Source organism: Stegodyphus dumicola, chromosome 1 (assembly GCF_044657685.1).
Source record: "Stegodyphus dumicola isolate Sdum_Otavi_A_Nest chromosome 1, ASM4465768v1".
In the NCBI taxonomy this organism is placed as follows: Eukaryota; Metazoa; Arthropoda; class Arachnida; order Araneae; family Eresidae; genus Stegodyphus; species Stegodyphus dumicola.
The window spans coordinates 217,584,803-217,612,524 of record NC_140768.1 but is presented as its reverse complement, the minus strand read 5'-3'; the positions used below and the strand labels follow the sequence as shown (position 1 = coordinate 217,612,524).

Genomic DNA, 27,722 nt, shown 5'->3' with positions numbered 1-27,722 from the left:
CGGTACAGCAGGTTAAGATCATTAATCACTATCCCGGTTGGGCGGCTATCATTACTTATGAACCTTTAAAACGTTTCTGTCTACAACATTTTTTAGAGCATCGTTTAATATTCTAACCCGTTATTTCAAGTTAAAATACCTTTCCTTTCAATACTCATTTCATTTCCTTGCCAGAATGCAAATTTCCAGCACTCATGATTTTCAAATTAGCTACAGTACAAAGTCTGTAATCTGGACGTCCATTATACGGAATGATCTATAATCTGGACCTCAAAGCCACAAACTTTATTTTTGTATGCTTTACGCATGTGCGTAATGCGTTTACGCATGCGCGTTTAATGTTTACACATGCGCGTTTGGCACAAAAAATGAAGCAACAACGAACAACTTACACTGAAAGAAATGTTTAATAAAGTAAACAAATCAATATTAAGCCTTTTTTTTTTGTAAATTTTAATACCCTTTAGATCATAATTGCTCTTTATTTCATAAATTACGGTTTCATATTTTTAATTGTATAATTTCTGCATGCCATTTAACCAGATTTAAATTGATGATCTATAATCCGGAAAAACCCTTAATCCGGAATCGCCGAAGTCTCGACAAGTCCGGATTACGGACTTTGTACTGTATAGAAGGAAGTATTTAAAAGATGAAAATCAGAGCATTTTCTGCCTGCCTGAAGGTAATGTTGCTAATTTTGATTCTTCAGCGATAAGAATTCTGCGGCGTTGAGTTATTTTTGGCATTAGGCTTGCGCGATAGTTAAATTGTGAAGCCGTTAGGCTATACTTAATCAGTTTTTAAGTTACTCATCATCACTTGAGCTAAGCCAGAAGTGCTGGCTTTTGTAAGCACGAATTGGTGCCGATTGTTAAACTTTATTTGAGTTAATAAAGAGTTCTTCACACTCTTCTCCTGACTTTAAAAGATTAAACTTTTAAACTCCTGGCTTTAAAAGGAGTACTTTAAAAGATTGGTGATAATTCAACAAACAGTCCTCAACATCGAGAACATCTTATGTTAGCTAAGCATACACGAAGTTACAATTTTATTAAAATCCTTGTTCTGATATTTTTTGCTTCTGCTTAATTTGTTAAGAAGAAAGCTGGATATTTAGAAGGCTCCCATGCCATACAGAGACTAGATTTACAAACATCCATGCCTTCTCCGGGATTCGAAAGCGGTGCCTTCGGTACGGTAGTCAGAGTCGATTGGACAGCTGAATATTAAATGTAAATCATATAAGAGATAGTGTAATTAACTATACGTAAAATTATGTTAATATAATTATTTCAAAATAATGTTCACTGAACTTCGATATCAGATTTTTAAATATGACGCATTCTCAGCTGCTGAGCGGCAATGATAACTTTGCTACCGTTGATATATTGTGTCCAAAAGATAATACAACTGAATGGTTCTTGAAAAACTTGTCGCGAAGTCATTTTAATGTTTAGAAGTAAAAAAAAAAAAAAAAAAAATCAAAATTTGAGTTTTGTGTAGATTTCTTATGAAATTTCAATTCATAATTAAATTCCAGTTATTCTTCTTTTACGACCTGTTTAGAACTAGAGGTTTGTAAAACGCAAGAATGTTTGTTAGTTTAAATGATGCGAGCATTTTTTACTAGGGGGCAGAGGAGGGAAAAAATGCAATATAGAGGTCATATAGTGAGCTGAATTTCATTAAATTTAAAATTCTGAACTTCTGTAAATTCTACAATTTAAATGATGTAGGCATTTTTTACTTGGGAGGAAGAAAAAAAATAATACATAGGTCATACAAAGAGTTTCACTAATAGATTTCCGAATTTCTATAATTTTTTTACAAATAATCATTTCTATAAAAAGTAATTTGAAACTATGGCTTTTAACTAATTATTTTCTATGCAAAATCATCTTTTACAGCTTTAATTTCGAAAATAGTTACCTTTAGCTGCGCACGATCTTCCAAAATTTTTTAATTAAAGATAGCTCGAGTAATTTTGATAGTATTTTTAACGCAGGGCTACGTTCCTCAATAACGGTCTCAAAAACAAAAACATTTTAAGACGCAAAATATGTCTTAGTGGAAAGCTTACATCTCAATAAACCCCAAAGCTATAGTTTTGGTTTATGATTTATTTGATATTTAAAGTAAATCATTACATAACGCAAAAACAATTTTGAAAATTGAAATTGTAGTTGAGCCACAGTAGAGTCTCAAAATTAGGCAAATATACACACTATTTTGATGACGTCACATATGTGAAATGAAAATGAGAAAACGTTCAATTTTATGAAACAGAACTTTAACATAATATCAACCAATTATCCAAGTACTGTAGGTAATTAATATATAGATCTTATTTTTACGAGAAACACGAGTGCAGGACTATTGAATTATGTTAGTTGTCTTTCGTATGATCGACCAATTTTACATAAAGTTTTAACTATTCCACATTGTGTTCACGAACAATGTTAAGAAATAAATAATTAATACATTACTATTAATTTCATTTTTTTCTCTAAATTTCCCTAAACATTCATTCTTTAAAGTAACAAAATAACACGTAAAATAAACAAAAGAGCACTTAATCATTAAAATGAGAATTGAAAATATTTGAAACTAGTCCTACGCATCTAAAACTCAGCGGCCGTTTGGAACATATGTAACAGACGAACTCCCGTCAATTCTTTCCATAATTTGGCTACAGAAAAATTATTCTCTTTAAATCAATACAATGGGCTTGTAAAATTTGAAGTTTCATGTATTTGAACTAAAAATATCATATGACAAAAGCTATTATTGTTTGCAGAACCACCTCTTTTAAATCATTCCTTGAATTAAAACTATAAAATACCACCATTCAAGTAACAATTAGTGGTACAGTCTTTCTGAAACGCCTTGTGATCATATAAGAATAATTGTGGTAAAGTATTCGAAGATTGCCTATTTAGAAAGGGATGCCTTCGTCCACAATTTTGTCAAAAATTCAATAGCATTTACGTTAAATACAAGGAAAATCATAAAAGCCATACACTTAACTTACTCGGTCATTACCACTAACACAACACAAGATGAAATACCATTGTTCCGCTATTTGTGGTCTCTATGGTAACGGAAAGTTTTTCCCTCAAAAATATAGGCTATTTTATGAAGCGTAAAACATGCTACTCGTCATTGACGAATATGTCTGCTCTAAATGGATTTTACTCTAAATGGATGATATAAAAATTTGAAATTTTTTGAAATTTCCACAAATGAGGGGAATGATTTTGTGTTTATTGAATTATAACGATTACAGACGGATTCTTTATTCAGATATTTCTGTACGTTTCGAAATATTTTGCTTTATTAAATATTTACTGTCAGAATAATACAGATTTCTTATTAGAACTATGAAATACTATATAATCAGTTTTAATTAATTTTATTTACAAAGAGAATGATCTTAGTAATATAGAAACAGTTGTTGTTTCCGAGGATTTTTACTGTGTGGTAGATAAGCCAGCTTTAAGTACCCTTCTTTAGGCAAATAGACATCGAGCGATATAACGTAATTCATACAAAAATGGTTGCAATGATGCAACATAGATTCAAAAATTGCAAATAGTGTTTCTTGCTTTGTGGGAAAGAATCAAAGTATGTATTCCTCTATATTCAAGGCTTTTTACGTATACCAGGATCATAACAACACCAGTGTTCTGTCACATTGACACGTTTTTCTCAGTAATTACCCCCCTGTATATTTAGTATTCAAATTCAAATAACTTCAAATTCTCTAAGCCATCACGAAATCTTTCTCTACTTCATAATGGACACCTTTTAAATTTTATTCGCGATCAGGAAATGTGTTTGAACAGACATAATACTAGAATCCGGAATTTAAATTTCATCGTCACCAACATTAAATACTGTAAACCTTGCATATAGTAAACCCAGCTACTTTAACAGCTGGATCAAGCCTCAGTCTGCTGCACATTTATGTATGACCCCCCAAAATTGATCAGAATGTGAGAGTGTGTTTGCTCTGTTTTTGGAGAAATCGGATTAGCATTCACGATCTCCATGAATTTATGTAAATAGAATAATATCTCACAAAACGAATCCCTCGCAGTTCTGGAAAAATGTGGGCACAAGCATAAAAGCAAATATATATTTCATAATTCGTTCGTTCCAGCTTATAAGTCCCAAATAAAATAAGAGCAAAATGTCTTATTGCAAGCGAAATAAAAAGATTTATATCACCAAAATTGTTGCAGCCAACTCCTTTACAAACCATTTAGAAAGGAATGCTGGCTATTCATTACCTCCGAAATCCAGCGCGTAATAAAGTTTAACAACTATCTTATTAAAAAATAGCAGTTCTCTTAGAACAGCGGTTTGTCGGAGGAAAAAGATATGCGACTTCTTCCCCTTCGCTGATTTAACCAAGAGAGCGAAACAACTTACGCAGTTCTTTCCTACACAATGTGCAACTTCATCGTAATTTTATACATTAAGATTCCATTAAAATAATCACTATTCCTATGGCGCCAAGGATAACTTAGATAATAGTTCCTATCATTCAAGTGAATCTTCAATTTTTGATGTCCTACTGCCATACGCAATCCAAACTAGAGATAAACGGTCATAACCAACATAAAAATAGACTCCAGATCATCATATGGACTCATGGTCAATGGAACCGAACTATGCAAGGTATAATTGCTATTATTATACTTTATTCTTCAATTATTTCTTTTTTACTGTTATGTAAATATGTACGATGTCTTCTATGTCATCTCGGCCATGGGCTTGAAGATTCTGAAAGCTTCGTATGAAGTTGCTATTCTTTTCAGTGGGATATTATTATTATTAGTATTACTATAATTGTATTTTCTCCCTCTTTTTTAGCATAGCTTCCAAGAGTTAAAGAGTAAAAGAGTAATTTATCTAAATGGTTTTGACTATTAAAAAGTAATGAAACTTTAAACCTCATTAAGCAGTTGGGGAAAACGCGTTTTTCTGTTTGATACTCCTTCTAGGTATACGTCTAAGTTATCTGGCTAATAGCTAGCATGTGTAGCTAGCTTTTCCTGTCGTCAGACAGTTTGGTAATACGCACCCAAGAATACTTACTATGAGTATGTCTCACTTTCCCATCTTGCTTTATTTTCAAAGATTTAAAAACAACCGTCTTTGCAACATCTTTAGTTCATAAAAAATTGACAAAGTTACAGATATTTTCTAATCTATAAAAGGTGCCTACAACATTATTAAATTTAAGCTACTTTAATTTGTCATTAAATATTTGAGCGCAGACTCACTACAAATGCGACACAGCATGAGAAATTATTGCTGAAGTTAAACAATAATAATCAGCGTAATGCTTGCAATATTGTAGGACTAATTTCGATGATTTAAATATATCGCCATCTCCTTTAGCTGCCTAGTTATAATCTTTTGTTTCTGTGACTTAGCTCACTTATGCTACCTAATCAGAACAAGTCCACAAATTTTATCGTATCAAGGAGCGCAAGGTTGTACTATATTGGCATGGCCTTTAAGGCTCCTTTCTGAATGTGTTATAAATGTCATACAGGCATTGTCATATGGCATAAAATGCGAGAATTCCGTTCACCCCTTCCAGACAGGTGTGAACACATTATAATCCGCAGCCAATTAGGAAAGCTAAATTTGCGCATGCGTGGATGTGTATACAGCTCTCTCGCTCAATATGTTTCGCGAGTTCGCTCTGATTGGTCGATTATTATACCAAATCGGCATACAATTGAAAATTTCGAACTTTACGCCAAAGCCCTAAACCAATTTTTGTGGCTTAGCAAGATATGGTTACTTAGAAAAGAAACTTGGCTTAAACCAGTTATGATATTTATATCATCGTCCGAACGCAGCGTAAGCCTTTCGTCAGACAACGGTTTTGTCGTTATAAAGTTTGTGATTTAATACCTTGTTCAGACGATATGGTTTTGTTGGCATAAGCTTAGTGGTTCAAGGCATAAAAGTCATAAAGTCCATTCAAACATGTTTAACCGAGTTTGAGCCAGAACCGGTCATTGGAAAATTGCGCATGTGTAAATGTATAGATGAGTCAGCGACCACCGTCGACTGATGTTTGCTTCGCTGTGATTAGTCGGCTCTTATAACAAGTGCCATAAAGTTGAAAAACTAGAATATTTAGGCAAAACCTTTAAACCAATTTTTCTCACATAGCAAGATCTGGATGCCTAGCAACGAACCTCGGCTTAGACCTGTTATGATTTTAAAACGACCATGTGAACGAAGCATACAAGTCAATCATTATGTTCATTTATATCTGTTTAGCAAGGTTTAAGTCATAGCCAGTCAGGGAAAAGAAAGTTGCGCATGCGTAAATGTGTAACTGAGCGAAACCATCGATCGATGTTTGCTTCTCTAAGATTGGTGGTTATCATACCAACCTGGCATGAAATTGAAAAGTTAGAGCTTTTAGGCAAAATCCTTAAGCCAGTTTTTGTGACATAGCAAGGTCTGGTTGCTTAGGAACGAAGCTCGGCTTAAACCTGTTATGACTTCAAAACGACTGTGTGAACAAAGCTTATTGCCATATAGGTGACAGTATGGCTACACCCAGCTCCACCGCAATTTTGATGAAGAACAGCCTTATACAGAAGGCCTAAGGATTTTGAATACTTTTTAAAAATTTCAGATAAATTTGTTCATCTAAAAATATTAAGTGATGGAAACTTTAGCAGATAAGGAACAAATGTAAATGAATTATAGCGGTATTTGTCAATGGAACACTAAATGGTGGTTTTCTTCAGTTTCAAAATGTCATTTTTTGAATTCCTAGATAATAGATACTGAGAGTGAAAATGCAAAATAATAAGTAAATACATACATTTAAGAATTTAGATTCAGAGAATAAGAATTTTGTTCAGTCTGTTTAGCTTTTAATTGTGCAGTGTAACACAATGGACACTTTTCTCGTATTAAACTTACCTTAAAACTTTGCTTTCTACATATTTAGCTTAAGCATTGCTTTGGAGAATGGTCAGTGCTTTGTGAAAGTTATGTCATTCTTTTCTGCTTCAATTTTGCCAAAATAGCTCTAGAAATTTAAAATTTATGAAAGCTTTCAATAAGGATATATGTCGGCAATGTAATAACATGTTGTTCGCGTTTTATTAGTTATAAAAAATCTAAATGAACGCGTCAGATTTCTGAAATGAGTGGAAGGTGTAGGTGCTACTCTAACTAAACAGATCATAACAACCCAAACTATAATAACTGATAATTAATCATTTTCCAAAAGGATCTTCTTTTATTACCAGAAAATCAATGGAATTACATCTAACTAGTATAAAATCACATGTTTCTAATCCGATGGAAGTTTACTGGTATGAAAATGGCATAAGTGTCTAGGACAATACAGATCACCTTAGTTTCAGGTAACAACTTGACTCTGCAACTAAAATGCAAGAAACGCACATTTTGATATTGAAATAGTAGTAGCAATGGTTTTAAATGTGAATTTGAAGGCCAATACCAGGAAATGACTTTGAACACATCTTCAAATAAGCGCAACTAGAGCGAGCGAAGTTATTTCATTCCAAGAAAAGTCAACGAGTCTAACAAACGCATTAAGTTAGCATGTACAAGTCTAACAAATCTAATTAATTATGTACGTGTTTTTTAAGTATCTTGCCCATTTTTATTAAATATTCCACTTATTTCAATGAAGCTAGTGGAAAGTTTAAAATATAAATTTAAATTAAGACAGCAAACAATATACATATATATTACGCATTTTATTATAAAATTAGAACAGCCATTACTCACCATAACAGTCTGCACTACATCAGATTTACTACATAAGTGACATTCAGGACAAGGTGTGAAAAATATCACAGCGAATGAAATAATGTGACTCGATTGTCCTATTTAACTAATATCCATCAAAACGTGCTATTGACGCCAAAGAACAGCAAAAGAACACAGAATTCAATGGCAATAAAAAAATAAAAATAAAAACAAACATTTCTAGTGTCCTAAAGCAAGTGTTCTTTATGAAACGTAATTTTATTTTCATAGATCTGCTTTAGCAGTTTATCACCTTTTGACATCACAATTTGTAGCATAGCTTGGCTAACTTTAAAAAGCGTTAAAGAGTGTCCGCTTTTTTACATAAAATAGAAAATTTCTCCTTTCAAGCTTTTGAACTTCTGAAGTTCATCGAAATTGAAAGGAAAAATATTAAAACCTACAGTATTCTTTCATAAATATAAAGTTCCCAGTTTCTTTGAATGATGCGTGCTACTATAATGATTCTTAGTATACCGGGTAGAATCCGGCATGGAATAAAATTTTGGACAGTTCAGCTCCGGAGGTTTGATGAGATCATTCTGCACAAGATTATAATAGTTATGATTGTCCAGTCTTCTCTTTGGCGTTACATCTCCAATCAAATTCGATAAGGACTTGGGCCTTGACAACCGACGTCCATTTTTTATGTTTTTCTGCGAGTCTTCGACAACTTCAGACTGATCATCCTGGCCATCGATATCTTCTTTAGAAGACATTGTTGAAGAAGATCCAGCTGAGCCATCATCAACTTTTTTACCAGATGAAGTGTTGCTAGAATCTGGGCTAGATTTCTTGGAATCCATAAGCAAATCTGTTAATGATTTATAACGGATATGGAATAAAGGAGAAGTGGCAATAGTTTTTACACCACTATTAACCCAAGAAGTTTTCTGCGTTTTATTGTTATTTCGATTGATACCAGATAAATCCTTGTGAGCATAATTTTTGTTGTTTTTCAGGAATCTGGATTTTCCATTCAAATGATTTTGGGAATGGTTAACATGCAGCTGATACTGAGTTTGACGTTTATAAGAAACTTTATTGTTGTTGTTATTATCACAATTGGCGTTAACAGCACCATTCTGGAAACATATTTTACTCGCGCTGTTTGACCGTAAAGGAGTACGGCCAGGAGTATCGAAAACCTTCGCCAGTTTTAGACCATTTTTTCGTTTGTCTATTTTCTCATATATATGATCATCCGCTGCTTTCCTATTTTTCTGGCTGCGATGCGGAATGAATATTTCTTTGGTCTTGAAGGAAGGGGTTCGATTCACAATGCTTACTGTTATCTTATGGGGGGTTTGGTTGTGTTTAACCGTACCTGTACTGGACTTTCTAGCTGGTATAGTTTCTATGGGAGGAGGTTCGGGTGGCTTGCGTTCATTTGATTTTCCATTTACATTTTCGACATTAATTTGGGGTAAAAGTTGAGACTTGTGGTCTTCGCTCACAGAAAATTCGTTCTTGATATTCACAGGTAAAGGAGCAAATCCTCTCACGTAATCATAGATCTGGTCTATCTCATCGTATCGCAAGTCATCAGAATCAGAAAATTCATCAGTCCTATCATTCAGAGGCAGTGAAGTATCATTTGGTGTGGATAAACCCCTTTCTAAGTGCACTCTATTAGGAATATTAGTACCTCGAGGATCAGACGTACTACGTCTGATTAGAGGAATAGTGCGGTATGTATCCATGGATTTCCGTTGAGTATAAATATTTTGAGAAGAGGATGGTAAGTTCTTGATTTCTCTAACACAACTGACATCACATATCTGTATACATCCAGATGCTTCAACCATTAAACTGTGGCACTTATTAGCCAGAGCGGAATGCTCAGGCATTTTAACCAATCCTTCTGCATTTTTTGGAGCCAGAACCTTTAACGCAGCGTTCGGTGGCAAAGATACTACTCCTACATCTTTCGAAAGTGGCATAGCCACTAGACATTCCTCTTCTATCAAAGCGTATAATCGCATTTCATTAACAAACTGAGAACCTTGTTTTACGCCTACAGGTGGTTTTCCATGTACTAAACGTACCATCAAAGGAAATCTTTTCGACATCAGTGTCTTCACCGTATGAACTCCTGATATATTATCCTCTCCGGCGATTGTGCTGAACCTCCCCCTTAATTCCAACGGCAAATAAACAGTATCTCCAAAAGAAGTAACACATCCAAGATATTTTCCACTACTCCGGTTACCACGTGAATTTCCACTCACGATTTCCCCGACAGTGAGAACTTCTCCTGGAGAAATGGTTCGAGTTTTATCCCAAACAGAATCAGTATCATCTGGTCTTGGTAAGTGAACTTTAATACTATCTCGTACTAAACATGATTTTGGGTTCCTCCGAGCCAGTTCAGCAACACTTTCGATGCAACGAACGGCTCGACCGTCCTCTGAAAGAATTTCAAACCATCCATCGTAATTCTCTGGAACTGCAAGTTTGGAACCGACGGTAACCATTCGGCGACCAAAGTCCTTGAATTTCACGCACTGCGCGATGACTTTCAGTTTTGCTCCAGCAGATGCAAGGAACACTACCTGGTTGAGATTAGGTGAGGGCAAGGTGGGAACTCCCAGACTCTGATACTGTCCTTTGATAATTTTGGCCACTTGCGGAAGCTTGAATTTGCTGGTAAATTCTTTTAGGTAGTGGCCCTCGTCGCCCCATTTCACGGCTGAGAGGTAAGTACTGGCGTCGGAGGAAGACATGGGTTCCCCCGATGCAGACTCCCACAGCGATATTGGACTCGTGATTGCTTTCTGAAGGAGACGTATCTTTTCAAACCTTGGACGGCCACAGTTGTGGCTGGAGATCATAAGAAAGCATATTGTTGATTCTTAAAATGGCCAAGTATCATATCTGAAAGAAAAAAAAAGAAAAAAATTAATTAATTTGTATTACTTACAGTAAACAACTGTACTAAAATTAGAATAAGAAAGAGGATACATAACATTATTTATATATTCACTTGAAATATTTTCATCAAAATACTTGTAATACGCAATGCTTGTAGACAAATTTATAGTTACAGACTACGTTTAAATGAAAACTATTAACAGCATTTGACTGTACTGGTTATCGTCACTGGTTTGCTATGGAATATAATATACTGTCTATGAAGTACTCGCTGTCTGGAAAACATTATGGCTTTCTTGCATATATGACATTGTGCCACACGGTGTTATGACAAAATAATAAAATGACACTAACTGTCTGTTGTAACTGTTGAGGTCATATTCAACTTATTGCATGCTTATGAAAATAACATGCTTCTCCTTTTTTAAATAATTAGCCACTTGCGAGGTCAGCCGCCTAAAATGTTTATTATAAAAAGGAAAACTATATAATGCTTTTGATGAGCCCAGTTTGTGAATTTTCATAGATCCTCCAACTAATTGATAATAATAGAGAAAATAATTAAATTAACTGAATATCTGCACTTATTGCTTTTAAATCGCTTAGTTTGTTATTCATTAATATACAGAATTAACTCAAAAATTAAATATCTTATGCTTAGAATACCACCAAAAAAACTGCCGCATGGAGGATAGAAATATTTTATTTCGGGCAAAGGTAACATATTTCTTTTAAATATCTGAGTTTTCTGATTAAATTTGAAATATTTGATTAAATTTCTGATTAATTATTTCTGATAATAAAACAATTATCAGCAAGTGATAAGCCTAGGTTTCCGATTGAACCAAGTGATAAGCCTAGGTTTCCGATGTTACCGATTGAATTCAGCAAATTAGCATGTCACACTGGGCATCAATTCGTTTACAAGGTGACCTTATAGAACGTCTTGAGTTCAAGAATGGAGTGAGACAGGTAGGTGCCTTAGCACGCATTCTGTTTAATATTGCACTTGAAAATGTTATTAGAGACCTAGTATTAATACAAGAGAAAATATTTCTTAAATACTATACTTTGCCGAATGTCAACAGATTGCTTTTATATCGCCTAATTTGTTAGTCAACAACTTATTAAATTCGCATACAATAGGTGCACGTGTTTGGTTGAAAGATTATGCGTGTTTAACAACTGGTGGCTCTAGGCACCGCCGTTTTTTCACTATGCGAGTAGCATACTGAACTACACAAAGATTCTTCATTATTTAATAGTAGAAATGTCATAAATAATAATATTTCAGGCCATGGGCAGAAATTAGCGTGCTCTACATGCAGCATAAATTACAGCTATGCTTCTTAATTTTTTCCTATTGAAGACCTTAGAAATTTTTTACTTTAAAGTAACCAGTAATTCATTCAGTTATTAGAACATTCTGAAAAACTGTTCATATTCGTTTATTGCTTATTACTATATTACATTAATTATTTCTGATAATAAAACAATTATCAGCAAGTGATAAGCCTAGGTTTCCGATTGAACCAAGTGATAAGCCTAGGTTTCCGATGTTACCGATTGAATTCAGCAAATTAGCATGTCACACTGGGCATCAATTCGTTTACAAGGTGACCTTATAGAACGTCTTGAGTTCAAGAATGGAGTGAGACAGGTAGGTGCATTAGCACGCATTCTGTTTAATATTGCACTTGAAAATGTTATTAGAGACCTAGTATTAATACAAGAGAAAATATTTCTTAAATACTATTCAATTACTGGCTTATGCAGATGATATTTGCATTGTTGCCAGTACTGCTCCTGCTCTTAAACAAGAATTCATGACACTGGAAAAAGATGCAAAAAGATTTACCTGTCTGTTAATGAAAATAAAACTAAATATATATTTTGCTTAAAATGCGACTTACCACTTAGTCATTTACAAATTAGTAGAGGTTCTGCAAATAGATGTTTTCATGCCCTGAAAAGCTATTTAAAACCCAGCTTTCTCAAGTTAAGAACTAAATTAGCTCTTTACGAGTCCTTACTTACAGCTACGAAACATCTATAGACAACTTGATGTTGTAAAATTCTTTAAACTACAGAGACTTAAATGGGTGATCATCTGACCAGAATGCATGAAGATTGGTGTTTAAGAAAATCTTTCTGGCAAACCCATGGGAACCAGACTCGTGGTAGAACCCGGTGAGATGGATCGATTGTGTTGAAAATGACCTAAACATTCTAAACTGGAAAACAGTTGCCAAAAGCAGAGACTCCTGGAGACGATCTTGAACACTGACTAAACAGATTGATATTTGCATACTTTCACTCATTTGAATATTAATAATTTCTTCTTGCTGCTGCTATTGAAATATCTGTAATTATCTTCTAATATGAAAATCTTAAAGACTATATATCTAATTATTTCAAATAGCCTTTAAAACTATAACATCCAATAGATAACCTTACATTTTTCGTGCCTCAAAACGCATTAAAAAGTCTTACATAATCATTAACTTATAAACATTAGGAATTAAAAATTTCCTCTTTTATTTCATTGAAATCAAAGGCGTAATACATAACATTATTCTGGAAATGACAACACGATTACTTTAAACATTTTAACTGCGAGTAATGCGGTAGTCACTTACTTCTAAAAACACTATAAACAAATTTTGTATACTTAAAAATTAATTACAAAGGTTTTCCTGCATAAAGTCAATGTTAAGCGATTTTCCCTTCTTCTAAAATGCATCTCTGTTTTGCGGAAATGCTTCCCCAAGAACAATATGAGAAAGATTTCATCTCTTGTTTCCTTTCTAATGGTATCAGAAAGAGATCAAAATAGGGCGAGCGACTTTCATTTGCAGAAGCAGGAACTAACTGAGTCATTTTTGGAAAAATGGCGATTGCAGCTCTCTTCAGGGTAATTGCCAGAGATTCTCAATGGACGATAAGTCATCTTCTTTTAAAGAAAGATTAAAAGAGAGATCAAAAACAAAACAATCATGTGTGGGTTGTTGCAATTTTCTTATCCTACCGTTGAATGTTTCGCATTCGTATGTTTAGCATAAAAAAGTAACCTGGTCCCAAACACTTCCTGATTATACAAAAATATATTTGGGCAACAAATCTTTAAAAAAAAATGTGTGAAGGATTAACTGCAATTCTTTTCCTTACACTTTTGCTTTTTTTAAATTTAGTGAAACCAAGTAAGTAGTAAGAGGGCATGCATGGAAAATAATTAATATGAGAAATAGTGCCAATAATTTCACTTGCCTTCATAAATTAAATGTTTCTTTGCTGCGCTACATTTTGCAGGAGGTCTCTGCAATACAATTACAATCACTCTTCACATACAGTCGATGAGCTTCATTTATAACAATGGAAGATGTTTCAAAATATGATGTGAAATTCACGGTATTTGCAAAAGAAAGTAGATCAGAATTTACTCCATATATGAGCGACGGTTTATTATAATAGGTTACAAGTTTGCAACTTTTTATATATATACATTGTTTATGTGAGTATCGTTTGCTTCATTTTATTGTTGCAAACAGCGTAAATTCCTTTTGTTTTTCTTTCTTTAGTTTTGAACTTTATGTGTGGCAACAAGATAATTGATTGATAGAATTGTGTTTGTGAATGCCATGTAGAATGGCTCGCTTAATTTGTATCAATTATTTTGCATCGCTGACAAGTGTAATTTAATAAAAGTATAGGAATACAGTCCATTTGTTGATTGATTACAGTTTGTGAAACATATTAAGTTTAATAGAAAACATATTGTTGGTCAAAAGTCTAGCCGGAGAGCTAGTGAAGATAGTGACTGTTCTAAGTGTATTCTAACAACGCAAATATGCAGATGGTTTGTGAAAATTATCCACTTTGTGAGGTAAGTGGATTTTGAACAAAAATTCGTTTAATTTGTTGTTAAATTTTAAGAACAATGTTGTAATACAACATAGAATTCGATTTCATTTTAATAATAGTGTTAAGTGATTTAAGAACAATTTCTGTTTTTGAATTGATCAATTATGAGTGAACTTATAACTTTTAAAACAAAAAGAGCGGTCTTACGCAGGAGTGTTACTAATTATGTAAAGAAAATTGAAACTATTTTAACTGCAGATGAAATTAATTTAATAGAACTAGAGGAATGTGTCGAATTATTGAAACAAAAAGAAACTGAGTTAAGGAAGCTTGATTCTGAAATCGAAAGTTTAATTACAGATACTAAAGAATTAGAAAACGAAATAGATAATGTTCAGGAGTACACAGATAAAATTTATTTGTGGAAATTTAAAGGTGAAAAAATATTAAAAAATCAAAATAATAAAAATAATTCTAATAGTGTAATTTCAGAACAGGTTCTTGACAATATTAAATTACCCAAGTTAACATTACCGACTTTTGGTGGTAATATTACAGAATGGATAGCTTTTAAAGATCTTTTCAGTGCTTGTGTAAGAAATAATACAAATTTATCTAATGCTCAAAAATTGCAGTATTTGAAGGCTTCGTTGAAAGGTGAAGCATATCGCATTATTCAAACCATTCAAATTTCGGATTGTAATTTTGAAATAGCATGGAATCTGTTAGACGAAAGATATTCAAATAAGAGAGAACAAATTTTTGCATATATTAAACGTTTTTTAAGTTTACCAACTATTCAAAATGAATCAGCATTTGCTATTTTAAATTTAGTTGACAATATTAATGAAGTAATTCGTTCTTTAGAAGTATTGAATCAAACCATTGATAATTTTGGTGACACTTTAATGACTTATTTAATTGTGCAAAAATTAGACCCTGCTACAAAATTATGGTGGGAACGTCAGTTAAAATCTAATGAAATTCCAAAACTTACGACTTTAATTGAATTCCTAAAAAACTATGCAAGAACACTTCAAAATAGCAAATCAACAAGTAATAAGGTACCTAAATCTGTGTTTCAAAATAAGAATAATGTTCTGGTTGCTACTTTGGGTTGTGGTTATTGTAAACAAGATCATAGTTTAGCCAAATGTTCGAAATTTCTAAATTTATCGGTTCAGCAAAGGATAGATTTTGTAAAATCTAATCGTTACTGTTTTAATTGTTTATCTAATATGCACTTGCTCAAAAAATGCAAGAGTTTAAATACATGTCAATATTGCTTTAAGAAGCATCACAGTATTTTGCACATTGTAAATAATTCAAAGAATAAAACTCAGTTAAACAGTATATCTCCGCCTACGCAATCTATCATTAAAAGAGATGAATTAACGAGTCCTAAGGACGTTTCAGCCACAGTTTGTGCCTCTCATTATGATTCGAATGCAAAAGGTAATCAAACCAGTCACATTTTATTGTGTACTGCTTTAATAAAAGTTCAAAATTCTAAGCAACAATTTGTGAAGTGTAGATGTTTATGTGACACTGGATCTCAGAGATCATTTATTTCAAGGGATTGTGTGAAGAAATTAGGATTACGAGTGAAAGATAATTCCATTTCTGTATCATGTTTAGGAGAATTTAATACTATAAGTAATGGGGAAGTCGATTTAGTATTCACTTCTCATTTTAAAAGTGATATTCGTGTATCAACATCAGCGTTTGTACTGGACAAGGTGACAGATAACATTCCCTATGTATCTTTGCCATCAATCATCTTCGATAACTTCAGTGATTTACAATTAGCTGATCCATTATTTTACAAGTCACAACCAGTTGACATTTTATTTGGAGTAAATGTATTTCTGCATTTAATGACGGGAGAAATTGTCAAACGTGGTCCTGATCTACCATTTGCTCTAAATTCGAGGTTGGGATGGATAATTTCGGGTACTACAAATTTTGAATCTACAAATTTTGAGCCAGTATATGTAAATCATTTGAATACAAACACAGATGAGTTAGTAAATTCTTTCTGGGAGTTAGAAAAGTTTCCAAATGTACAACCTTTAACAAATGAAGAAAAACTTTGTGAAGAACATTTTAAAAACTCGCATTTTAGAGACACATCAGGTCGTTATTCAGTTGCATTACCATTCAAACATAATAGAGATATTCTAGGTGACTCCCGTGAAGTGGCGTACAGAAGATTTCAATACTTGGAGAAGAGGCTGTTATCTATGAAAGAAATTTACAACCAGTATATTCAGTTTATGAAAGAGTACTTTTCACTAGAACACGTAGAATTAGTGCCAGACACAGATTATGAATTAGAGAATAAACACTATTATATCCCACATCACTTTGTGTTGAAGGACTCTAGCTTAACAACAAAATTGAGAGTTGTTTTCGATGCGAGCGCTAAAACAACCACAGGTGTTTCTTTAAATGATACACTAATGATAGGCCCAAAAATACAAGATGACTTAATTTGTATTTTACTAAGATTTAGACTTCATAACATTGCAATAACCGCTGATATTAAAATGATGTACAGACAGATAAAGGTTCATGAAAAAGATAGAGATTTTCAGAGAATATTATGGAGAGATAGCCCGTATAAGCAAATACAAGTTTGTCGTTTGAAAACAGTTACATATGGAACTGCAGCTGCTCCATATCTTGCAACCAAATTGTTGAGTCAGTTAGCGATTGATGAAGGATTGAACTTTCCAAAGGCAAAGAATATAGTTTTAAGAGATTTTTATGTTGATGATATGTTAACTGGTGTAAAAGATAGTTCGGAAGATATTGCATTGATAGACGAATTGCAACATCTGCTAAAAAGTGGTGGCTTTGAGCTTCACAAATGGTCGACAAGTGAACCGTCATTGTTAAAAACCTCTGGCTTAACAAACACAGATAGTGACAATATTCATCGTGTAATAGAAGACAAACCATTGAAAGTTCTGGGATTGGAATGGCATCCGGACAATGATGAATTCAAATGTAATGTCGGTGTAATAGAGTATCAAAGTGTTCCGACTAAAAGAATTATTTTGTCATTCATAGCAAAACTATTCGATCCATTGGGGTGGATAGCTCCGTTTGTAATTCTCGCTAAAATGATCCTTCAGCAATTGTGGAAATTACAGTTATCATGGGATGATCCTGTAACAGAAGAGATTGATCGAAATTGGAGAAATCTATGTAGAGAAGTTAAACTTTTGAATTCTATAAATATACCTAGGAAAATTCTGCTACCTGATTATTTTCGATGTGAACTTCACGGATTTTGTGATGCGTCTGAAAGAGGTTATGCAGCAGTTATTTATATCAAAACTTGCAATAACTCTGACATTAATATTAAACTCGTAACAGCTAAAACTCGTGTAGCACCATTAAAATCTATTACGATTCCAAGACTGGAATTATGTGCAGCAGTGTTATTGGCACGCTTAATTCAGTCTGTAAAAGCTGCATTAGTTATAAATTTTGATTTAGTGCAAGCTTGGAGTGATTCACAAATCGTGTTGTCATGGCTAAGGTCAGATCCTAAAAAATGGCAAGTATTCGTATCCAATAGAGTTTCTGAAATACAATCCATCTTATCACCTGAGAACTGGAGTCATGTTGATGGAAAGGAAAATCCAGCTGATTGTGCTTCACGTGGATTATTTCCTGCAGAACTATTATCTCATCAATTGTGGTGGAATGATCCTTCTTGGTTAAAGTGCAGTGAGATTGCCTTATCTAAAAATATTCTTATAGATGAAGAGGCATTACCAGATGCACGTAAAACAGTCTCATTTGTAGTTTCTGAACCTGTACAGGAACTTGCTATTATATTAAATATATCTTCATTTCCAAAGTTACAACGCATATTTGCTTGGATATTAAGATTCATATCGAATTCTAAAGTAGCATATCTAGAAAGAAATACGTCTTTTTTATCTAGTAATGAAATTCGAGCTGCAACTTTCTGTATTGTCCGAATAATACAGCGATTTCACTTTTTTAAAGAAATTCAATGTTTGGAGTTGGGAAAGGACTTACCTACAAACAGCAACCTCCTTAGCTTGTGTCCAATTTTAGATGACAACAAAGTGTTACGTGTAGGAGGAAGACTGAAAAATGCGCAACTATCAGAAAATGAAAAACATCCAATCTTATTACCTTCAAAACACAATCTGACAGAAATCATAATTGGACACTTTCATGTCAAATATCTGCATGCAGCACCGGAACTTCTTCTATCTTTAATTAGACAGCAATTTTGGATCATAGCTGCTAGATCTGCTATCCGAAAAGTAGTAAAATCTTGTATTACGTGTTGTAAACTTAGAGCTAAAACTGCAAGTCAAATAATGGCTGATCTACCGGAATCTAGAGTAACACAATCACGACCATTTCATCGAACTGGAATAGATTTTTCTGGACCGTTCATGATTAAACATCGTGCAGGACGTGGACAAAAATCATTTAAATATTACGTATGCTTATTTGTGTGTTTTATAATCAAGGCAGTACATCTTGAAGTGGTAGAAGATTTGTCAACAAAGGCATTTTTAAGTGCATTGAAACGATTTATTGCAAGAAGAGGAAAACCATTTGAGATTTATAGTGACTGCGGTACTAACTTTAAAGGTGCAGACAAAGAAATCAGAAAATGTTTTTTGCAATGTAAGCAAAATCAAGAAATTCACAAATTTTTGTCTTTAGAGGAAATAAAATGGATATTCAACCCGCCATCATCTCCCCATTTTGGTGGACTATGAGAATCGGCAGTAAAGTCAATGAAATTACATCTAAAAAGGACTGTTGGTGATACTGTGCTGACCTATCCGGAATTTCAGACCTTGATAGCGCAGGTTGAGGCTTGTCTCAACTCTAGGCCATTGTGTCCAACATCGGCTGATCCAAATGATTTAACTGCATTAACACCTGGTCATTTCCTAATAGGAACGTCTTTAACTGCCATACCTGAACCAGACCTAAATTATAGTTCCTTCAATCACATTGACAAATGGCATGTGAGACAGTTTATTTTTCAGCACTTCTGGAAAAGATGGAGTCGGGAATACCTATCTCAGCTTCAACAAAGACCTAAATGGCAAAAAAGTCAAAACAATTTAAAAGTCAATGACTTAGTCCTCATCAAAGAAGACAACCTTCCGCCTCTTAAATGGAGGTTAGGGAGAATAATTGCTGTTCATCCGGGCTCAGATCAAAGAGTCAGAGTTGCTAGTATTAAAACTGGTCATGGTGTCATAAAACGACCAGTCGTGAAATTGTGTCCTCTTCCTATTCAAACTAAAAAACTATGAACTGCTTCGCATATAATATTTTGTATTATTTTTCTTATGTTTATCTTTATTACAGACTAAGAAGTTTCAAAATGCTCCAACTGTTGAAATCCCCTGGGATTTCAACGAGGGCCAGGGTGTTTATGTGAGTATCGTTTGCTTCATTTTATTGTTGCAAACAGCGTAAATTCCTTCTGCTTTTCTTTCTTTAGTTTTGAACTTTATGTGTGGCAACAAGATAATTGATTGATAGAATTGTGTTTGTGACAGCCATGTAGAATGGCTCGCTTAATTTGTATCAATTATTTTGCATCGCTGACAAGTGTAATTTAATAAAAGTATAGGAATACAGTCCATACATGATAGGTTTAATATGATACTAGATCCTTTAGAAGCAGTATTTATACAGGTACATAAACCAGAGCTTGATTAAGACAGTATGGGGCTTTTTTTTTCTAGGTATGACAAACTTTACAAGGATCCCAAAGCTTTTTTTTTTTTTTTTTTTGAGGGAAAAGCAGGATGAGGATTTGTCATATGATTTTTGGAGCCCCAGGCCAAGGTCATGTGTACCTAAGTGATAATCAGGCCTAATACAAAGCACCTAACTGACTGACAATTAAGAAATGCAAAGATAATTTGCACAAACGTATACAAAGATCATATCTTCCTCCATCCATATGTATAAAAAGCGTTTGATTAGAGAATGATATAATCACTACATGACTTATGATTGTATTTGCGCAGCCCACATACATATCAAATTATAAGAAAATATTCCGTTTCCCCAACAAAGGGTTAATAATAACAACTGCGGTATTAATAATAATAATTTTCTAAATACATTTACACTGAATTTCTAGAACAAAACTCACAATTATATAAGTCCATCAAAATTCACCTATATAGTGATCTATCTACCTTTGGAAAGAAAGCATTATAAAGAATGCTATAACCATCCACAGTGAGCTTAAGAAAGCACTGGTTTATAGGTACATGCAATGAGTTGCTATTTGAAAGGTCTACGAATTTCGAATTTTCCACGAATGATGATACAATTTTTAGATATATAATTTATGATAGCTTGACATTACTAACTTTCAAAACAAACAGATAATGAATATTACAGTGAACAACAAAAACAACACTTTTTTTTTCGGTTTGCTTTTTTAATTGACAGCAGATTATTTATAAAAATTATTTTACCCGCCCAAGAACGGAGATTTCAATGAAGTCGTGAGCTTTAACGTTTCTCGAACAAATACTACTTTTAATAACCTTTTCACAAATCGAAACATCTTAAAGAAAATTCTAAATAAAAAACTTAATATTATATTATCCAACACTGATCATGGCGAAAGAAATATCCTCGATCACGCATCGCAATTACGTTTCAGTCATGCGTTCCCTATTTGTATTTCTTACCTCGACATAATTTCATACGGCAAAACCGGCTACTAGCTACCGTTAACGTAACTTCTGATTTAAATTCGTGCTTTGCCATCATTACTATCACGGCCCAAAACCACCTCCATTTGCAAAAGTATCTTTCAATTGACGTTAAGTACCAAATTAAAAGCAGAACTAAGAAAAATCTTGAATATCATTGATCAATGAAACGAAACTGTCTATCAAAGTCTTTGTTTCAAAACAAAACAATCACCTTCAGCGTTCAAACCAGTCCTGCTATCGCAACATAACCTTGGTTTCTAACTCCACCCCATACTCACTCTAAGTTACCTCATTTTTTTCTCTCAATTTAGGACTTGGTTTCTTGTATTTTTCTTTTAAATCAGTATATCGGAAGGTTATAATTGGGACACTCGTGGAACATCGTTCGATGTTTATAATCGGTAACAATGGGTTGACTTTTCTTCGTCAAACGGCAAACCAGATCTTCCAAGGCCTGTGAACGCAATATATTGTTGTTTTTTTGAATAAAGATTAAAGAAAAGTAATTCTCACTTTTTCCTACGATGGATTGATTGCGAGCTCAGTCACATTTTAAAGCAATGAATACAAGTGAGTTTAAAAATCAGAACGCTGAGAAAGTGCAGTCTTGTTGATAAGGATCAAGCAAGAATCAATATATTTAACACAATCAATAATTTTTGCATTATACAAGCTTGCAAGCGGAAAGAATTGTCAGGTACAAAGCTAAGACAGCTCCAATTGCTAAATACTAAGGAGATAAACCAGTAGTATATAAGCAATGCATTTTCTCTGGTATAAGTCAGTGTCTGCTTTTGCCCTCCCCCGCTCTTAGTACATACCAGAAAATGTGCAAAACGTTTAATGTAGTAATTTAATTACCTGAAATGACAAACAGGAAAAAAAGTAGAACTTTTTGTTTACTTTTTAATTCAGACTTTAATTGCACCATTCTAATAAGCAGATTTGCTTGTTTTCTGTTAGCAAAATTGTCGGTGATCGTCTAATCATTGCAACTGCTTTTCAACAGATGATGGTATAATAAGATTTCTAAAAGGCAAGGTATTCCTTTTCAGGTCTTGGATATTTTTAATTGAATGTTATTTAGAAAAACTTCTGTCTAGTTACAACAATTTTGAGAAAAAGTCGCAGTAGTATATAAGTTTACTGAACTGCTTTTTGAAGACTGAGAATGGGACTATAGGAATAATTTCCGCGTTTCTGCTTAGTCTCCATTGGCAATAATACGTAGAAATAACACTCTGAATTTTGTTTTTCGCAAGGACGGATTCTTCCTTACTAATGTCACTGTTATCATAATATAATTGATTTTTTTCACTCAGAAATGTTTCTGTGGCATAGTTCCTAAAGAATGTTCCTAAAGAAGACATAGCAAGAGCGTGAAACTGCTGAAATCTCATTGTGGTTACTTTGATTGCTCTGTCGAGGAGAAAACAATTTCCCTCCGCAATTCCATTTTGTCAGGCAAAGTTTCTTTTTTCTGTTTCGCTGATATATGGCAAACACTTATAAAATTATACCTACGTGAAAATTCGCCCTCAGAAATATTCTTTCCGGAGCTGACCGCTCTCTTTCCTTCTAACTATGCCACTAGTGCGAAGTATGAAAATTTATAGAAATGCAGTTAAACGTAGGAGATATATTTTTGAAATGTCTCACTTATTGCATCGGATTTATTCTTCATAACGAAAGCATATATGAAAATTGCTAGAAAATGGTTAAAAATGGATAATATTCTTTCATTATACCTTATCTCTATGCACTGTTAAATAGATCTAATTAAACATTAATATCAAGCGCCATAAAACCACTCAAAATTACCGAATAGACAATAAAAATTAATGCAAATACAAGCACTGCTTCAAGATGGCATCAAAAATTGCAAATTTTGAAACTAGATATCCCGGTCGAGACCGTATTAAAAGTTATAGACTTTGTTCTATTTAATTTAATTTCGTTAAAATTAATTTCTTTAAAATTTAATTTCGAAAGCATGAATATTTTCGTCATTAAAAACACTTCTGTAATTAAAAATATATAACTACGATCAACGAATGTTAAAAAAAAGGCCGACTTGCAGTCTAGTTTAAGCTTTCAGCTAAAAGGGGGAATGTATTTTGTGAGTATATTATATCTAAATGTGGCACTTAAAATTTCCTTTTCAATACAAGACAAATCAACAATTAGCAGTTGTTTAAAAAAATGAAACACAACAGTTATGTCTTGATACTCATGAAAAAAAAAAAAAAAAAAAAAAAACTATTACAGGTGTTTCTTTTACTTCTCCTTTTTCTGAAAATTATAAGTCGAAATAAAGTGCTAACTTATAAGCTCTTAAATGCTTGACATAAAATAAAACACCTAAACACTTGAAAATGGATTTTTATTTATTTAAAGTAAGTACTGGAATATTTAAGAATAATTTGTCTACTTCAAACAGCTCCCCGTCTTTCTAACCATAAAAAGAAAATTACCGGAACCTAAATCTATTCATTCCGGATAATCGAAGTTCTAATGTACTTTTAATTTTAATGAGAAATAATTATTTTTAAACATTGTTATCAATTGAATTTTAATCAACTGGACCAACTGAACGATTCGTTTTAAAAGTATTCACGAAAATTTGCCAGATTCTGTCTAATGGTAAGTTTTCTTTAAATTGAGAATTGTCTCTCATGTGTTTTTCACATTAAGGTAATTTTTTTAGTCAAGTTATCATATTCTTTGTTATATTAAACGCTTCATGTTACCAGTCATTTTTTCTCTCGATAACGTGAACTAAATAGCAAGCATATATCACTTTAGCTGTTGTATACACTTTCATATGAATACCGAAAATGATCAAATTCTTGCATTCAAATTTATTATTCAGCAAGTGTTTGATGCCGAAGAAAATTGCCAGCAATGAAATTTCTCTAAATATTTATGAACGATAGAAAGTACACTACTTTTCTTACCGCTGCTCGGTTCGGAATTAGGAGAGGAGATATCCAATCGAAAAATCTTTTCTTCGTACACGACGAGACATAAAATGACCGCACAGTCACCCAAAAAGAGGTCGCCACTTGTAGGATAAAGGGGTCAAATGCATTAACGGTCATTACCGAACACAATAAAAGACAGGAATGAGATCTATTTGTCAGAAAAGACAAGATGTCATATTGGGTCAAAGAACGAAAAATAAGATTTATCAAAAAATGCAAAAAAAAAAAAATGGATCTGTTTGTAAAAAGAGTTGAAGATCTTTGATGCAGGCAGAAAAATCTTCAAGAATAATACTTAAATTTAAATTAACTGTAATTGCACACAACAAAGAAATTTTATAAACATCTGAACACGAATTTATTCTGTTGGCTAAATAAACTACATTTTTCTTTCGCATTTAATATAAATCATCAAATCCAGATTTTAATTTTTAATCGAAGCTTTTACTTTTGCATTTCTGACGCACTGAAAAACTGTTTAAAAAAGAAAGAAAGAAAAAAAAAAAGAGTGCATTAATAAAATGTTTCTATCTCTACTAGAACGTGTTTTTTCAAGTAGGTGCTTTGTTACAAACACAAATTAAAGTTGAGTTATTGAAGTAAGCATACGTCGAGCTGCTAAAGTCTGCAGTATTAATAGTTATCCAATTTGCGAAATCTCCCTATGGTGATCATCCAAATTTTATAGCAGCTGACATTGAAATATCAAAAACCAAACGTTTCCGGGAGGTTTTCGAACTGCACGGCAAGGTCCGTTGAAAAAACTTCCAGTTTGACTTTAATTAACTCTAGAATGCATGATTCGGCTCTTAAATTATTTATAATACGATTCTAAAGTATATTGCTATGTTATTAAACGGTCTAAATTTTGTGTTTTTCGGCTAATTTCTTTTTACTATTAATTTTTAAGTACTTTTATACTAAGAAAATTTCACTGAGTAGAGAAATATTGTTATCATTTATTGAAGTATTTTTAATAATAAAAATAAAATTAATAATTCATGTACGTATTACTAGGTAGATAAACTTAATAATGTACTTTATATATATATATATAAACTAAATACAAATATTAACTCGATGAATATGGGTTAAATTTTCATAAAAAGTTATTCCATTCGTGAAACAAAACCTCAGTGATTCTGAGAATTTTCTAATATAACAGCTACTTTCTTCCTTGTCCTGCACTTGCACAACTCATGGAAAGCATACTGGTACATGCATCTCAATGATTTTAATTATAATCGTCAAAATCAATGGGAAGCTAGAAGGATAACTAATCCCTTAAGTTAATAAAAGCTTGGCATTTGCAACAACAGTAACACGCAGACACTTTCGAATGTCTTTATATGAAGCTATTATATATGTTCTTTGAAAAGAAAATGCAGCTACGAATGTTAAATAGTGTATTATTAATAAAAAGTAAAATACTACTATTCTAAAAGACATGGAGACCTATTTTTAGTCCAAAGGGGCTTTGCCCCTGAAGAACTATTGTTTTCGTTTTGGAATTTCGCGTTGAATCACTATAAATGTCCGTTTTACTTTTCAAACTGTTGCCACCAAATGTTAGAGTCCTGCATTATATTTGAAGAAATTAAATAATGAAAAATCTGAATAAAATGTATGTATATTTCTCGCATTATGTTAAAAAATCAAACGTACACAGAACCATCGAATTTTGAATGAGGTAATCCTCTTATGTATATGGATATGTGGAAGACCAAATTTGAAATTTGGAATTTGTTTTATTATCGTTTTTATATTTTGTAAAATTTTAATGAATTTTTTATTTACAAACTCAAGTATTTCAAAGCGAGCAATGGCAACACTCTACTGGGGGGGGGGAACTTTTTATCTCCAGCGCGCGAAACTGTGTATCGGAAATTCTAAAGATATGCTCATTTTAAAATTATTTTGCGACATTGTTATTGAACTGAATTGTATGATTTAAGTGCAAAGAACATGTTATTTAATAAATAAAGGTAAAACACAAAACGTTAAAAAAATGCCCCTTTGAACGTAATTTAAAATCTGAACCTGCAGATTTTTTTAAATTTATATTTTCTACAACATACAAGGAGGAAAATCTGATGTCTTCCCAGCACGTTATTTAAGGAATATTACAAAGCATTTCATTTGCCAATAACATTTAAAAGCACCGATTTACAGTAATTTGAGAACGAAAACCTCAGATGTATTTTTCTCAGCTTAAAACGTAGAGATTTGTATTTCTGACATATAAGGTGTTGGTGTTGGTGTATTTAATTATGGCAAAGCACACGAGGGCTATCTGCCTAAAGGGAGGGATGCCTTTCGTGGAGGACTTTCTAAGGGAAACTGGCTCGTATACACGTTACACATGGGGAAAACCACGAAAACGCCCATGCAGCCAGCCCGTTCGCGGGATTCGAACCTCAGACCGAACTACCAGTGTTCAGCGTCTGACATATAAGGAAAAGCGGGTTTATGGGGTCGTTCAAGTCGCAATTTGCGAGGGGGGGCCTGAGTTTCAAAGGGCTCCCTAATCTCTAGAAAAGTAGTGCAAAAGTGTGAAAAAGTAGTAAACATGTTCTGCATCTTTAGGTGAAGGCCCTTAAAAGTTCAGGTGAGGTGGGCCATCCGCTTCATAAATCCGCCATTGCTTACAAGTGCTTAATAATCTTTTTGTTTTAGTTCTCGTTTTGAAATAAAATTACCATCACAAATAACAACCATTAATTTAAGCATAAACTTGACAGCTTCCCAAATAATGAGTAGCAATACTGTTATTTAAACTTGCTTTAAATTCTAGACGAAGAAGTACATTGACTTGTACATTGAAGAAATACATTGGATACAATGCACTCTATTTTTCTTTGAATTTGAAACGAAAATTTGAAGAAGAAATATACTCTAATCACGGATTTATGGTTGTAATCAATCCCGATCATAATATGTAATAATTATTTATCTACAAAATATTAAAGATTGGAAAGATAAAGGTCCATTAATAGAAAGAGGAACTGAAGCACAAATTGCAAGTACCCTGAAATACTTGCCATCAGTAACTATGTTACAAATCGACAACTAGGATACAATCAAATTACTTTTTAAAAGTATTCAAAATACGTACTGTATGTAAGCTAACCTACAGTCAGCTCCTGATTACCGGAAGGCGGATTAACCAAGCTATGTTTAAAAAAGTGCTAAGTCTGTTTACAAGGAACCAGGGAAAAAATTAAAAATACCACAAGCCATAGAACGAAAAGTTCTAACCGAATTTTTCACACGAGTTTGATGTCAGCAATATTGCCCGCGTGCTTTTGTATATACTGTTCTTTAACGTCGGTTCTTAGGTAATATTATTCTATAGTCCTTCATTTCTGATGACACTTGTCCTCCCGCTATTTACAACGCATTCTTTTAGTTT

At 33.1% G+C, this 27,722-nt stretch overlaps 1 protein-coding gene across 3 annotated transcripts in view; it reads right to left on the bottom strand.

Moving 5' to 3' along the window:
• Positions 1-7,759: 7,759 nt before the first annotated feature.
• LOC118179414 (uncharacterized) overlaps positions 7,760-27,722 on the bottom strand; it is a 245,971-nt gene continuing 226,008 nt past the window's right edge. For all 3 annotated transcript variants that reach the window (XM_085825583.1, XM_085825581.1, XM_085825585.1), the window contains one exon: positions 7,760-10,707. In XM_085825583.1, the coding sequence (XP_085681709.1) occupies positions 8,244-10,664 (2,421 nt within the window). In that variant the 5' untranslated portion in view covers positions 10,665-10,707 and the 3' untranslated portion in view covers positions 7,760-8,243. The remainder of the gene's footprint in view (positions 10,708-27,722) is intronic.